Raw genomic sequence first — 16,006 nt, 5'->3', positions numbered from 1 at the left:
CAGAGGAACTTCACAAAGAGAGAAAGTGCCAAGTAGCGTAAGATGCAGAGAGAAGGGGAAGCGGGAGAAAAGATGGACCATCGAGAGGGTCAAGGGGGTAGCGGAGCAAGGGATGGAGAAGACATTCAATTCTTTTAAAGATTTGGCATTTTAAGCCAAATCTACCAACTTCACGCTTTCCAAAACAATATGCAAACCAGAACCCAGCTCTTCTTTGAAATCTCCCCCCTCTGATATTTCTCTGAATGCTCCTCTATGAACCTCATTTCTTGGTCCTGGCTCAGCTGTCCCACGGGCAAACAGAGAGGCAATATGAGAAGGGGAGAAGCACTCTGCACATGGTCAAAGGCGCCTTCTGTCCAGCTTACATGTAGGAGACTGAAGTTGGTGGAGCACAGGAAGCCTCCTGGATCAGACCATTGGCCCACGTGCCCCAGCCCTCCCTGCACCAAGGGTGGGGAATCTGTGGCCCTCCAGGTGTTGCTGGATTACAGCTCTACTGGCCCCAGGTGACGGCAGTCAGGCGTCCAAAGGCATCTGCGGGGGCACAGGTGTCCCATTCCTGGTCTGCACTGACTGGCCAGGGTTTCAGGCAGGGGGGTTCTAACAGAAACATAAGAAAAGGCTGCTGGATCAGGCCAATGGCCCGGCTAGTCAGACATCCTGCACAAAAGCAGCGCTCTGGTATTCCGCTGTAGAGGCACAGCCTAGCCATCATGGCCAGGAGCCATCCCCACCCAGAGGGGCCAGGGATTGAACCCGGGACCTTCTGGACGCCAAGCATGTGTCCTACCCCTGAACCAGGAGTCCGCTCTCTCTGCTTTCCTTTCAGCTGAGAGGGTGTGGGTGAGCTGGGGGGAGGCCTGATGCCCACATGTATCCTGCAGTGGTGCTGGCTGGGGGCGCCCTAAGGCGTCTCCCAGAGCAAGGGCTGCCTGGACACGCACTGCTTTGGCCCACAGTTCTGCCTCTCTCCCCCCCCCGCCCCGCTCTATTGCATCTAGCTAATGAACCCCCCCCCTGTGAAGCAAGCTGGTCACGTGGCCCATTTGCTCGTCCAGGGCCAGGGCGCTCAGTGGCCCGTCGACGTGGCTTCCCCCTTCTTCTCCCCACACGCGCACATCATGATGCCTCCTGCTGCACATCTCCAGCTGCGGAGAGGGAGGGATCTCGGCTCCCCTGCTGGGTCCTACAGCCTCCCTGCTCGGGGCGCCTCGGGAGCTCCGCTGTGCTTTGCTTTCCCCCCCTGCCTGTCCTGCCCTGACGGCTGAGCCCCCCCCCCCCCAGACCAGGGCTCCCCTCCTTCTTGCAACTGCCATGAGGAAGATCAACTGGCTATCTCTCTTCGCTGGGCTTTCTTTTTATATCAACGGTGAGTTGCCTTTTCTTTTCAATGCAGTTCTTGCAAATGGACGGGAGCTTTGGAGGGGGGGGGGAGCCATTCTTTGGGAAACAAGGTTCTTCTCTAACTTTCAAGCACGATTGCTTCTTTGGGAGGGGGGGTGCATGAAAGTTGAAGCACAATTTACGCGGAACAGGATTTCGATGGGATCAGGAAGACCGGCATGTAGCGCAGACCTGCTTAACTGAGCCGGTGCCAAAGCGGAACGGCAAACCAATGTGCCTCGGCTGGGCATTGAGTCGAGGGGAGATGTCAGGAGGGAGTTTCCTGTCACTTTATGGGAATCGCAGAAGCAAGACGCTCGAGATCTTGCAGCCCTTTTATTTGAGCAAGTGAGAAGCAATTGATCGTTGAGAAAGTGGTAAAAACAAGCCCCCGGCTGAAAATCCGAGCATGGGTATTTTCCTCCCGCATTGAGATGTCTTCGTAGCATCTCAGTGCAGAGCGGCGTTTCAGAGGGTATTACTTTAGCCATGTTGTTCGAGAACCCCATCCTCAGCCTCCCTCTTTGTTCTGCCAGATTCCGAGGGAGCAAACTGGCTCGAATTCACATGCTCTGACTTAACCAGGCGATGGATCTTGCTGTCCTTCCAAAAAGGACGGCGTCGTTTCGTTACCCAAGTTGTGTTTCGTTTACTGAACGAGGGACTTTTTGTCGATAAAACATTGCATGTGTCTAGAGGGGAGAGTTAAGGCTGAAACGAAAAGAGAAAAAGAACGCTGACTTTTGACCTAAACAAATATCTCTCTGTGTGTTCTGTTTTCGTTTTTTTAAAAAAACGACTTAGGTTTTTTAAGTGAGGATCCATTAGATCTTACTTGCCTCGGACACGATGCTGACATGATTTTGCTAGAGTGCAGTAGGCAACATTTAGGCAACATGAATAAATCATGTTCTAATAGAGCATCCTGAGAAGCAATAACAATGGCATTCAATAAAGACATCTTAAAATTTACATTTCCTCCCTGTTCTTTGCTGACATAGAGAAGGAGAAAGAAAATCTGGAATTACGTAAAGTCTAGCAAAGGATCCTTGCTTGTTGCAATTAGCCAGTCTAAAGTAGAAGACAGAGAAAAGAAGTTGCATGTAGTTTTTGCTATGCTGCAGAGCCTGTAAATGCATTTGCCAACTTCACAACAAAGAAATTGATTCTGTTTCCAAGGTGGGCATGTGGTTGCTGTATTGACTGAGGTCTAGTGACTCACTTTGAATCCTTAGATAAGTGTATTCTGTGGAACTGAAACTGCTGCATAATTAAACCAGCTGTAGGGGAAACGTATCAGTTAGTTAAGTATCAGTTAGTGATTTTAATTCAGATTTTTAAATGACTGAATTGCTGTGTTTTTAAAATAATTTTCATAGGCCGCTTGAACAGGGTTGCCCCTCCTGGTGACAATGTTAATTGGTTGAATGAAAAGTTGCTAGCCTGTTGTGGTGCAAGGAAACCACTAATCTCACATATTGGTTGGTGGTGGTGGAAATAACCAGAGGTTTAGCCATAATTTGTAATCTGACACAGTAATGGTGATAATTTGGGTTATTTTGCTTTCAGAATATAATGTGCCCAGGACTTAATTTACGTAATAGTAGTAGTAGTAGTAGTAAGGGGAAGGACCTTAACACTGATTGAAGGAACAACATGAATTTTGGGCACCATTGAGGCTCCAACATAAAAATATATATTCCAAAGCAACCTGCTGCTGACATCTAGTGGCATGTCCTTATTTGCCACAAAATGAGGAGAAAATAGCATTTGGTGGTGGAATAGGATCGGTAGTTTATAAAGAGTCTGGCTCTTAGATTATTTTCTCACATGGACCCAGTGGCGTAGCGTGGGTTGTCAGCACCCGGGGCAAGGCAAGTAATTTGCACCCCCTAACCCATAGATTTGTGCCCCCTAACCCCCAGATGTTGTGCCCGGTGTGGCCGGGCCCCCCCTGCACCCCCCACACTACGCCACTTCATGGACCTTGCCTGGATTAGTGCAGTTGGAGTGGGGAAGAGGGCTGAGTAGGTGCTGGTACATTTGAAAGAGAAGAAATTGGCAGGGGAAGGGTAAAGCAGCTGGGGGGGCAGGCAGGGAGAGGCTTCAGTGGTTGGGGGTACAGTATTTTAACAGCAAAGAAGTAGACAGGAAGAGGGCTAAGCAAGTGGGGAAGGGTTCAGAATGGAAGACATGAGCGCCCCTTCCCTGACTGCTTCGGGACTCTAAAGCAAGTCTGCGATTCCCAAGTCTGCGATTCCCATCAAGCTTTCATTACATGAATTTTCATGCAAAATGTTGTTCCACCACCTCAAGGTTATGTTGATGGGTGGGTGGGTGTTTGTGTGTGTGTGTGTGTGTGTGATGGGGGCGTGTTTTATGGTTTCTTCCCCCATGGTTAAATTTTCTACTCAAAGGCTGTGAAGGAATGAAACCGTCCAGCCATTTGATGTGCTTGCTCTTAATTTTAAAATGGTTGCTTTCTGCTTAAAGTCATTCTGCTTTTGAGGCTGTTCTTCCTAGAGGGTTCAAAAAGTCATAGAATAGACCTATAATGAGTCCACCGAGAAATTATTATTTATCGTGTGGGGGAAGAAACCTAGTTACTATGGGATCTAGAAACTTCACATAAATCTCCTACCCAATGTGTTTTCAATCCAATCCTCTCTGAAGTCAAGCAAGAGGAATGGCGGCACAGTGCTGCCATTTTGTGACCCGGTTGCCATTTCCTGTTTTATAGGAAGTGACACAGCTGATGCTGAGGAGAGGCTGATGAACCACCTCCTGAACACATCTCGCTACAACAACTTAATCCGCCCTGCCTTCAACTCCTCACAGCTGGTCGTTATAGAATTGCAGGTTATCCTGGCCCAGCTCATCAATGTGGTGAGTCTGAGCATCCCTTCCATCGCTCCTTCCTAGCAAAATCTGCGACTGTGTGGGTCACATCATAAGCTTTGGGACTGGACCAGCGCGTGGGAACTCTTCCATGAAGGCTGGCCATACAGGGTTTGCACACACTGACACTGTTGCCTACACAACCCTGGAGACGGGGGGTGGGATGGGGCAGGGGGTTCAGTGAAGTCTAGCCACAGTTGGGCTTATTCTCAGAGACCTGTCTGTAGAAGAGAGTTCTACGCCGACAGTGACGTAGCACCTGAGGTGTCTGCTATTACAGAGATGTGTCTTTCCTTTAACAGACCACTAGGCCCATCCCCATAATCCAGACCCCCTTTTCCTAAACCACCGGGACCCTCCTCCAGATAAGACTCCACTTGGGTCTCATTCCCCGTCCTACTAGCACCATCCCTTGGGTCAGCCTCTTCTGTGAGTACCTCTCACTCGTCTTCCACACTGGACTATCCTCTCCATGGCGTATCCATGGGATTCATGACACCAGTGACCCCAAAAGGTTGGGGACAACATCAGGAGAGTCTGCTGGATCCGGCCCATGGCCCATCTAGCCCAGCATCCTGTTCTCATAGTGTCTGAACAGTTGCCTTTGGGAAACCAGCCAGCAGAATCCGAGCACAAGAGCCCTCTCCCTTCCTGTGGCTTCCAGCAACATGGCTGCCTCCAGCTGTGGACACCTAGGCAGAGGCATCCTGATTGGCAGCTATCAATAACCCCCTCCACCATGAATTCATCTAATTATTATTATTATTATTATTATTATTATTATTATTATTATTATTATCATCATCATCATTTTTATTTGAATTTATATGCCACCCTATACAAGGGAGTCTCAGGGAGGTTCACAGAATAAAATCAAGCTATAAAAACAAAAAAAAAATACATAATAAAAATTACGCAACAACCCAATAGCGTCCCCCCAAGTTTTAAAAGGGCGTAAGCTCTGAACCAAAGGCCTGGTTTAAAAGGAACATTTTTATTCCACTTTTAAAGCCATCTAAGATGGTGGCCATCCTCGTTCTGTAGTTTAACTATGTGCTGTGTAAAGAAGAACATCCCTTTATGTGTCCTGGCTTAAGCCTTCTTGTGGTTGAGCAGCCATGTGAAAAGAAGCTTGAGTCCCTGGAGATCTGCTGTGAACCAGAGGAGACAATGCCATCCTGAACACAGTAACCTGGGAGTCACTAGCACAGCTGGGGGGCGGCGAACTGGGCAACCACTTACCACAGGGGCAGCACTTACCCTGGGGGGGGGTCTGCCGCATGCCCAAGCCACATGTCTCTCCTGCTACGCCGTGGCCGGGAATGAGTCTCATTGAATTCTCAGGAAGCTTCCTGCAGCCCTCTGGTATTGACTGCATATGAAGGCAGGCCGTGCCTTCCAACTTTGCAGCTGATCTCTCTTTGCCTTGGTACAATGACTTGGAGTGACAAGAGCACATCCTGCTTTGCGGAGTAAAGGTGGCAGCTATGCAGTTTTCCTATCCCCCCCCCTTTAGCCACCCACTTTAGTGCTGGATCCCACCCCCAAGAACCCCCCTTTGTGCTCTATGGCTGCCTGGGCTCATGTTGCAAATTGGGGTTCCGGGGGCCCCCAGCTCTTGACTAGTTGAATGGCAGTGCTGCGTGGAAAGAGATCAGTTCCTCTGTGTGTTAAATGTATAAATTCATCTTGGAAATATTTTATTGGAAGTGAGTGACAGAAAGGAGAGAGACTTTAATCAACTTTAGTGAAATGGCCAATCTGCTTGAACGTCAAGTCTGCAGCATCTAGGACCCTGAATACTCCCTAAATAAATATTAGAAGGTTCAGGACAGACAAACGTCTTCCTGCAGCATGTAGGAAAACTATGGCTTTTGCTCCCACAAGATGCAGTGGTGGACACCAAGTTGTATGTCTTTAAAAGATGGACTGGACAAATTCATGGCAGACTGGGCTATTAATGGCTGCTAACCCCATGGCTGGGACGCAGGTGGTGCTGTGGGTTAAACCACAGAGCCTAGGACTTGCCAGTCAGAAGGTCGGCGGTTCGAATCCCCGCGATGGGGTGAGCTCCCGTTGCTCGGTCCCAGCTCCTGCCAACCTAGCAGTTCAAAAGCACATCAAAGTGCAAGTAGATAAATAGGTACCGCTCCGGCAGGAAGGTAAATGGTGTTTCCATGCGCTGCTCTGGTTCGCCAGAAGCGGCTTAGTCATGCTGGCCACATGACATGGAAGCTGTACGCCGGCTCCCTTGGCCAGTAAAGCGAGATGAGCGCTGCAACCCCAGAGTTGGCCACGACTGGACCTAATGGTCAGGGGTCCTAACCCCATGGCTATGTTTTCCTTCTGTTGCTAGTATGCCTCCTCTGAATACAAGTTGCTGCAGATCACAAGTGGGGAGAGCTCTGCTGCGTTCAGGTCCTGCTGTGGATTTCCTTTGGGGGCATCTGACTGGCCCTGGCGAGAAAGAGGATGCTGAACTAGATGGGCTTTGGCGCTTGAGGGTTTTCTTTTCTTCAGAAGAGCCTCAGCTCAGCTGTAGAGCAGAAGGCTCAACCTCCAATGGCATCTCCAGTATTCTGAAACCCTGGAGAGGCCCTGCCCTCAGCAGAGGCAATACTGAGCTCGATGGAGCCATGAGTCTGATTCAGAATAAAGCAGCTTCATGTGTTCCTGTTCTGTAGGACTCTTCTTGTGCTCCTAGGTCCCCACCCTAGCAGAATCCATCCAGTCCTCCTTCCTTTCCTCCTGGATTTCCCTTCCCCTCCTGTCCCAGGAGAGGTACAAGAGTAGCACAGCAGCACAGCAACTGCCAAAGCCTTTTAGGTTGTGACTTGTCCATTAATTTTCCAATTTCTGTGTTGCCATGGGCCTTGTTCTCATTTAAGAAATCTGCCTAGCGAAAGAGCCTGGAGCCTGGTTCATCAGAAAGCTCTCTAATCCAATTTCTCCTCTGTGGTTTATTTCCACCTCCAGCCACTTAGTCTCTTCCAGATGTTCCAAGGCTTACTGCCACATTTATTTTGTAATAATCTGAATAAACTCCACATAGAATCATGTCTGCTTCTAGAAGATTTAATGTCGCCTGGGCCACCCTGGTGCCTTACAGATGTTTTGGACTATGATGCCCATCAACCACAGAGGTGTAGTTCACAACATCTGGACCAACATGACAGGCTACAAAGGCCTGCCTTAAAAGGAAACCTTTATTTTAGCATTAACTTTCATGGGTGGGATGCAAAAATGCAATTCTGCCTCAGATGCAGTGGCCAGAGAGGTCCACCAAAGCTTATGCTACAATACATGCTGGCCTTCTGAAGTCCCCGAGGGAACTGGAAGACTGACTGCCTTGCTGCTTTCTACCTGAGTGCCCTTCTAGGTTCAGGAGAGAGGATGGAGGGAAGCGTATTCAAGCCTAATGAATGGATCCAATTAAGATACTGCTCTTTACCACATAGATTTTCTGTGTCTTTCTCTTTCTCTTCAGAATGAGCGTGAACAGATCATGACTACCAACGTCTGGCTCAATCAAGTAAGCATCCCATGGATACATAATTTCTGCTCTATTAATTTACAACCCCATCCTCTCATTATATTGGTATCTGAGAATTTGGACGGTTGCTATGACGTCCAGCTTGGTTTATTTTTGAAGGCTGCAGTCCTATAACCACATTTACCTATAGCCATTTATCATACATACTGCAACTACTCCAGCTCAACTGAGTGCACTTTGAATAGTTGTGAATGGGACGGTGCTCTGAGGAATCACAGTGAATCCTGCAGTTATAGATATACAGGGCTGGGAAGCTGTTTATCTCTCACATTTTGGCACAGATTTCAAGGTTCAGCTCCCATCGCATTGTTGTAGATAACTGTTTTCTCTCTCTATTTAAACTAGATAAATGTACAGAGCACTTTTTCCTTCACAGTATATTTGTTCCTTTTGGAGGAGAGGGAGTGACTTATGTTCTTATTAGTCTTATGTACTTATATGCCTACTCAGCCACTTACACCTGTGGAACTGGCCCCACATTAGTAAGAAATCAGTATTTTAGTGTGGCAGCACTGAAAACTCCCTGCATCTTGACATTAGGCAGGTGCCTCCCCTGTACACCTTCTAAAAATGGGGTGGGGTGGGGAGCCTATTGAGACATGTTGAACACTGGCATGCTTTTTACTTATGTGCTGAATATTTTAAAAAGTTGTAAACAGTTTTTAATAAAATGGCAATTTTATGGTTTTATTCTTTTGTAAACTGGTATTATTACAATCCAGTGCTATATAAATCTTGTAAAATTAACTAAATAAATGATGTTGTTGCAGCAGCTGGAGTGTGTGTGTGCGTGCGTGTGCATGCTTGTGTGTGATTCTAATTGTATTTTGTACAAAAAGGCTGCCAAACAATTAACTGTGCAAGTCTGTTGTGCAATGGGAACAGCAACTCAAAGTGTGGGTTGTGTCCTGCTTCTAGGAATGGACGGACTACCGCTTAGCCTGGGAGCCCTCGGAGTACGAAGGCATCAATAAGCTGAGAATACCAGCTAAGAAAGTCTGGCTACCTGACATTGTTCTATACAACAAGTAAGTTTGTACAACTCGGCGCTATGAAGGAAATGTCTGACTTAGGACCAGATTCCATCCCTTTTTTAAAAAGAAGCCTTCCTGCCATGGTGGATAGAAAGCCTGAGCCTCCTCTGACCCCCCCCCCCCCCGCAATTCAGGTGGGACCCTGGCAGCCTGGGGGAGGGCCAGGCTCCGTCTCCACTGGCATCTCCCCTGCCTGGAATCCTGGAGAGCCTTTGCTGCCAGTCAGTGTCAGCAATACTGAACTAGATGGACCAGTGGTCTGACTCAGTAGAAGGCAACTTCCCATGTTGCATGTTCAGCTAAGTTGGGGGGGGCTCCTGCCTGCAGGCCAGGGAGCCAGTGTGGTGTAGTGGTGGGAGTGCTGGACTGTGACCTGGGAGAGACCAGGGTTCGAATCCCCACTCCTCCATGAAGCTCTCCCTGGGTGGGACTGTGGGCTCACTCTCAGCCTAACCTACCTCTCAGCTGATGGGTGTTGAGTAAAATCCTGCCAGATCAGATACGTAACCCATGGATCCTGATGGATCATGCAGCCAGTCCCTGCAGAAGTCAGCTTTCTCAGCCCCAGGCTTGCCGCTTGGGAAGAGCCTTGCACTTCAGGTGCCCTGAAACTACTCTTGAAGGAGGTTTGTTGAGTTGGTCGTCCCACCCACTGCTCAAAATCATCCTGCAGGGGGGAGACCAATAAGGCTCTTGCCTGCTGGGCCTAAAAGATTTCCCACCCCTGAGCTAAGCCCAATACCTCAAGGACTGCCCCCCCCCCAGCCCAGCCCTGACCCTCCAGTTGCCACCAGAGGCCCTTCTTCATGCTCCTCCTCCCAGGAGGTCCTGAGGCAACAGCATGAGAACAAGGCCCTTTATGGTGGCTCCTCACTTACAGAATGCTCTCCCCAGGGAGACTTGCCTGGCACCATTGTTACATACCTTTAGGTGCCAGGCAAGACATCTATCCATGGATTTATTTATTTTTTGCATGACTGGTGGAATGTTTTAATCTAGTTTTGAAAAGAAGAAAAAATTGTCTTTTAAATTTTTCTTTTAATGCTGGTTTTAATCTTCGTTCGTGTTTGTTTTCTACTTAAAATATTGTAAGTCACTTTGCATTGCCAGCTAATTATTATTATGAGTGGCTTTCTTCCTTGCCTCATGACTGTAGGGATGGGATAGGATTGTAATGTATTGGCATTGAATCTGGATAAGCAGAAACACGAACTATTTATGGGCTCTTTCATGGTCTTTCATTGTCAAAAAGCCCCAATATTTTATTATCGGAATTAGTTTTGAATCATAGACTCATAGAATTGTAGAGTTGGAAGGTACCCTGAGGATCATCTAGTCCAACCCCCCGAGATACAGGAATAGGCAGCTGGCCCTTACTGGGATCGAACCTTCAACCGTGGGGTTATCAGCACCATGCTCTAACCAACTGAGCTGTCCAGGCTGGTTCAGGTCACAAAAACTGGCTGGCCTTTGTAGCACTTTGAAACCCACAAGTCCTTTTCTATAGTTACATTTTTCTTGACTCCTTTAGTGCTGATGGAACATATGAAGTCTCTGTTTACACCAACGTGATCGTGAAGAATAACGGGAGCATGTTGTGGCTGCCTCCAGCCATCTACAAGAGCGCCTGCAAAATCGAAGTGAAGCATTTCCCCTTTGACCAACAAAACTGCACCTTGAAGTTCCGGTCATGGACTTACGATCACACCGAAATCGACATGATCCTTAAAACCGGCTCGGCCAGCATGGATGACTTCACACCCAGTGGTGAATGGGACATTGTGGCGCTCCCGGGGCGGCGAACTGAGAACCCCTTGGACCCAAACTATGTGGATGTGACATACGACTTCATCATTAAACGGAAGCCTCTTTTTTACACCATCAACCTCATCATCCCTTGTGTGCTCATAACATCCTTGGCCATCCTCGTCTTCTACCTGCCGTCAGACTGCGGAGAAAAGATGACGCTGTGCATCTCTGTCTTGCTCGCTTTGACTGTGTTCTTGCTCCTGATCTCCAAAATCGTACCCCCAACATCGCTGGACGTCCCATTGATTGGGAAGTACCTGATGTTCACAATGGTCCTGGTGACGTTCTCCATTGTGACCAGTGTCTGCGTGCTGAATGTGCACCACAGGTCTCCCAGCACCCATGCGATGCCTCCGTGGGTGAAGGTGGTCTTCCTCAAGAGGCTGCCCAACTTCCTGTTCATGAAGCGCCCAGAGAATAACTCCATGAGGCAAAGGCTGTCCGGCAGCAAGAGGAGCAAAGCAGATACGTTTGGCAGCAACCCGTCGGACCTGTATAAGGGCTCCTCCACTTACTTTGTGAACACAGCCTCTGCCAAAAAATACGACATGAAACTGACGGAAAACCCTGATCACATTGGCAGCCATCAGGATGTCAGGCTACGGTCATCAGCAAAGTTTTCTCCTGAGGTCCAGGAAGCTATTGAGGGAGTCAGTTTCATAGCAGACCACATGAGAAGTGAGGACAACAATGAGACTGTAAGTAGCACAAGGAACCTTTCGTTTCCCCACCACACTTGATCCCACAGTCTCTAGAAATCTCAGGCAATTTGAGGGCCTCTGTCTTATTGGGTGTTCATGATGGTTTGTGTTCATGGCGGTCCTCTTGCCTCTTGGTGCCTCCATAGGTAATCCCACTCCCCTTGGACAGATTCAGGACACACAGCACAGTGTTAAACTATGGAACTCCCTCCTTCAGGAGGGCACCAATTCAGATGGCTTTAAAAGAGGATTAGACCAATTCATGGGGCAGAGGGCTGTAGATGGTTACTGGCCACAAAGCCTATGCTCTGCTTCCATAGCTGGAGACACCAAATGCTTCTGCATGCCAGACGCTCGAAAGCACAGGAAGGGAGAGGACTCTTGTGCTCAGATCCTGCTTGCAGGCTTCTCACTGGCGCATCTGATTGGCTACTGTGAGAACAGGATGCTGGACTAGATGGGCCATGGGCCTCATCCTGCAGGCTTTTCTTATGTTTCTCCAGCATGGGGGCCTCCAGGCTCTTCTTTGGGACCCAGTGGGCTAGAGCTAGAATTAAAAACTTTCATTTTGTTCAGTAAAAAAGTATACCTCATCTAGCACGCTGCATTGCAATGGCTACAACAGGCAGAAAAAAATATGTTGGGAGTCATAGATGGACTCACATGCAATTTGCAAGTGGTCCATGATGGGGTAAAGGTTTGGCCCCAATGGCTTTATTGACCTAATTCAACAAAGCTTTTTTATTGGTTTTGTGGAACTGCCCATTTTAAACAAAGATGGTTGTAGCCATAGGAGCCAACTCCCTGGGGCCATGGGGGCTTCAGCCCCCAAAATGAAATAGTTGAGGGGTCCGAGCCCCCACAAAGTTATAGGGTATTCCCATTCAAATGGTGTGGGTGCACTGTGTCATGTGATCAATTATGTGGGGCAGGGCTTACCTGGCCCCCACAATATTTTATTCAAGTTGGCACCCCTGGTTGCAGCATAAGGATTAGGCCAGCATTCTTCAATGTTGCATCCCCAGATGTTCTTGGATTACAACTCCCATCACCCCGGCCCTCTTAGCCAAAGGCCAGGAATGATGGGGCCTGTAATCCAAAAACAACTCCTCGATCAGAGGGGGATGGAGGGTCAAAACAGCCTCCCACTGGAGGTGGTACCTGGAGGAGGAGGAACCACCAGCCATTGAAGCCGTGCAGCAGCCGTATTCAGTCCCACCCCCAGCTCCTCCCAATGTCCTGATGTCACACACATGACATTGCCCCCCCCCCCATCACCCTCGTGAGGTGGTCTTCTGGGCTTGAGGCTGAATTAAGCAGTGTGCCTTTCTGACCCTCATATCTTCTGAAGCCTCAGACTGATTCCCAGATTACTTCTTAGCTGGTATTTAAAATTCATCAGTATGAAATGATCGAACGTAAGTTCCATAAACACCATGCAAGGGAGGCACAGTGGGACAGGCACTTGGGCAGTTTATGCAATGGATAAGTCATTAAATTATTTAATTGAGTTTTTCTCTTCTAGGTCATTGAAGACTGGAAATATGTTGCCATGGTAGTGGACAGACTGTTTCTCTGGATATTTGTCTTTGTTTGTGTGGTGGGGACTGTTGGATTATTCCTGCAGCCGCTGTTTCAAAACCACTCAATTGGCGTGAGCCCTTAAACGGGTAAATCCAAGACCTAGGATTGCTTATTCACTGACCGGACTGGACTCTCTTTTGAGTTCCACAAGTGTAATTTCAAAGTCCAGTCATTTGAGCAGGATTTATTTATTTATTTTTACTAGGGTGGGGATAACATAAAATCATTATTTGATTTAATCAACTTCTTTAAGGTGGGCTTATATCCCACGTGACACTTTAGCCTGGGTGTTGGCGCTGAGTGAGGTGTTGACGAAAACTGGCAAAAACAATTAGGAAACAATTGTACATTTAACCCCAGTCCCCAAATGCCTGCCCTTACACGGCTTCCAAAATACAATCCAGCCAGGGCTCTGGTGGGCCTCCAGGTCATGAGAGTCCCATGTGTGCTCAGCAGGTAGGGAGAGATCACCCCTCCAGGCATCCTTTAAAGTTGGAACAGTTTCATTTCTTGGGCATTGTTGGGGGTTGAACTAGAGGACCCTTGGGATCCCTTTCAACTCTATAATTCTGTAAAAACACTTGTTTTCAGCTCACATACATTTATATCTTTTTCAGCACAATTTCTCTCTCCCACAGTAGGAGCCCAGGAACATGCACAGCCTGTCAAGCACAGGCTTGGTCTGTGTCGTCTGGCAACCTTCTTCAGTAGGAAGTGTGCACTGGGGGCACAGACGATGCTAAAGCAAAGCTTAGTGTTGCAAAAATGAGTCTAGGCAAGTCTTCGCCTCGTGTGCTGCCCTTCCTCTCAGGGTTGAGAGGAGACAAGTGGAAGCGCTGGCTTCCGTTTCAGATTCACTACAGCTTGCCATGTTGTCTGAACCTGGCAGACTGCCGCTGGTGCTTTGCAGAGGCAAGCTGGCTTCAAACCATAGTTTAAGAAGCTATCTTGTTTGCACGAACTGAAATTAAGCTCAGTTTAGAGATCAGATGTCCCACTGTGGCTGTGCTGGAGGAGTGGGGAATGGGGAGCACGAGAACTGAAGGCTCACTGCAGATCATGGGTCAGCAAACTAAGGCCCATGGGCCGGATCAGGCCCAATTGCCTTCTAAATCCAGCCCTCAGACAGTCCGGGAATCACTGCATGGATCGCTAGTATGCATGTTCTTTCCATCTCCCTCCCTCTCCCTCACACGGCAGTGGTGGCGCCTCCTCCCTCCCTTCTCCTGGCTTCTCCCCGCCCTGCCTAGAGGAGGAAGAGGGCTGGGCTTTGCTGGTGCCAGCCCCTCTTTGGAGCCCTTTCACGCACCACTCATCATCCCTCCGCCACCAGCCCCTGCCACTCGCAAGACACAGGAGCCGTGGTTGACTGAGCGCCCCTCTCAAGCAGCCGCCATTTAAAGCCCCCCCTCTCTGGGGCCCTTTCGCACACTGCTCACCATCCCTTGTTCATCCCCCCCAAATATAGTCCAGCTCCCCGCAAGGTCTGAGGGACAGTGGACCAGCCCCCTGCTGAAAAAGTTTGGGGACCCCTGCTGCAGATCATCCTTGTACTCAGCCATACCTTTAGGCAGAGTGGGGTCTTTGCCACAGGCAGCAGATGAGATGCTGAGGGTAAGAGATTGGAGGGCTGTATGCAGCCTGCCCTGCGACCCTCATGCTGCCCGCTCACCAGTGCAGAAGTAAGATTCAGCTGCTGGTCCAGCTGACTTCAGATGGCAGAATGTGCTCTTGTCCTTCACCTCAGGCAGCAAAATGCCCGGCTGGCACTGACCACAGTTAGCATAGGGCTGGCTAACTGGCACCCCCCCAGATGTCATTGGATTCCAACGCCCATCAGTCTACGCCAGCATAGCCAATGGCCAGAGATGATGGGAGTTGCAGTCCATCAGCTCCTGCAGGCCCAGATTTCCAGATTTCCCTGGTTTACGTCATGTGCAGGTTGAACCAAAGGCTCTTTCAGACACCAGGGGACCTGGGTGTGAGAAGGAATGCCTGAATGCTCCTAGGCTAAAGTCTTAAGGCACTGGGGGTGGGAGTGTAGTCCATAGCATGGAGGGAAATAAGGAAAAAGTGGAAGGCAGGGACAGAAAGAGTCAGACAGGTGCAGGCATATGTAGTCAAAATAATAAAATAAATAAATCAAGTGGACTCCATGCAACAGGCTGCGTTTAAAGATGGAATTCAGGTCTGAAAAACTGAATTGAATGCAAAATATTTTATTTTGGTCTTTTACAGAAATGGTAGGAGGTATGTTTGGAACTTGCAGATTTTTCTCTGTAGGCACAAAGACAGTCTATTAAAATAGTATTTTACTTAAAACGCTTTCAGAGTGGGAGTCCTCTTTATTTCACAGGGTGCTCTGTTGCTCTGATGCTTGTTTCCACAAAATGCACCACACCTGACTTATAGTCCTTTCCGGTTTCAGCCAAAACACTGATTGTTTGAAGACAACAGACTAACACAAAGGAATACGCAAACATGTTGTCAGAGCTGCCCGAGGTCCCAGCTCACAAAGGACCAACGCCAGTTCGTTGTTATATACAAAAGTCTTTATTGAAGTTCAGTTTCACTTTCAAAGCCGCAGCGCGCAGCTCTACGTCTCAAACTCTAGACCGCTGAAGCTCCGTCTGAATCTCCTCCCCCCAGACACCAGTTTAAGACTCTAGCCTTGCTCCACCTCTTCCTTTGCTCTTTCCTCCTCTGGTTCCGCCTGTCCGCTGGGGTCTTGCCCTTTCTAGACTCTTCTGACGCTGAGTCCCCTGAGTCTTCCCCCTGCCTCCGGCGGGCTTTAGGACCTGGTTCCCAATCCGGGTTTTCTGCTGTCCCGCGCGCCTGTACATTTGAACTTGGCGCGCGCGCCCAGCCGGCCACTTTCCTCCTGACCGTCACACTGCTCCTGTCACTGCTTCCCCCTTCGGGGAGGCTAGCTGAACCTGACTTCCCCTCCGTTCCCTCACTCAGCGATGGAGGCGTGGCCAGCTCTGGCTCATCTTCTCTCCCTGCTGAGGGAGACGCTGGCCCTGATACATGGGACCCTT

General features: G+C 48.9%; 1 protein-coding gene across 1 annotated transcript; it reads left to right on the top strand.

Annotated features, from left to right (window-relative positions):
* The first annotated feature begins 1,157 nt into the window (after nt 1–1,157).
* CHRNB4 (cholinergic receptor nicotinic beta 4 subunit) lies at nt 1,158–13,474 on the top strand. The gene is made up of 6 exons (XM_081925689.1): nt 1,158–1,372; nt 4,127–4,272; nt 7,772–7,816; nt 8,756–8,865; nt 10,403–11,378; nt 12,907–13,474. Exons 1-6 carry the CDS (start codon nt 1,318–1,320, stop codon nt 13,045–13,047), a joined length of 1,473 nt encoding a protein of 490 aa, XP_081781815.1. The 5' UTR covers nt 1,158–1,317; the 3' UTR covers nt 13,048–13,474.
* The last annotated feature ends 2,532 nt before the right edge of the window (nt 13,475–16,006 follow it).

This window comes from Podarcis melisellensis (genome assembly GCF_964234715.1).
Source record: "Podarcis melisellensis genome assembly, chromosome: 9".
Taxonomy (NCBI): Eukaryota; Metazoa; Chordata; class Lepidosauria; order Squamata; family Lacertidae; genus Podarcis; species Podarcis melisellensis.
This window is presented reverse-complemented; position numbering and strand designations above follow the sequence as displayed.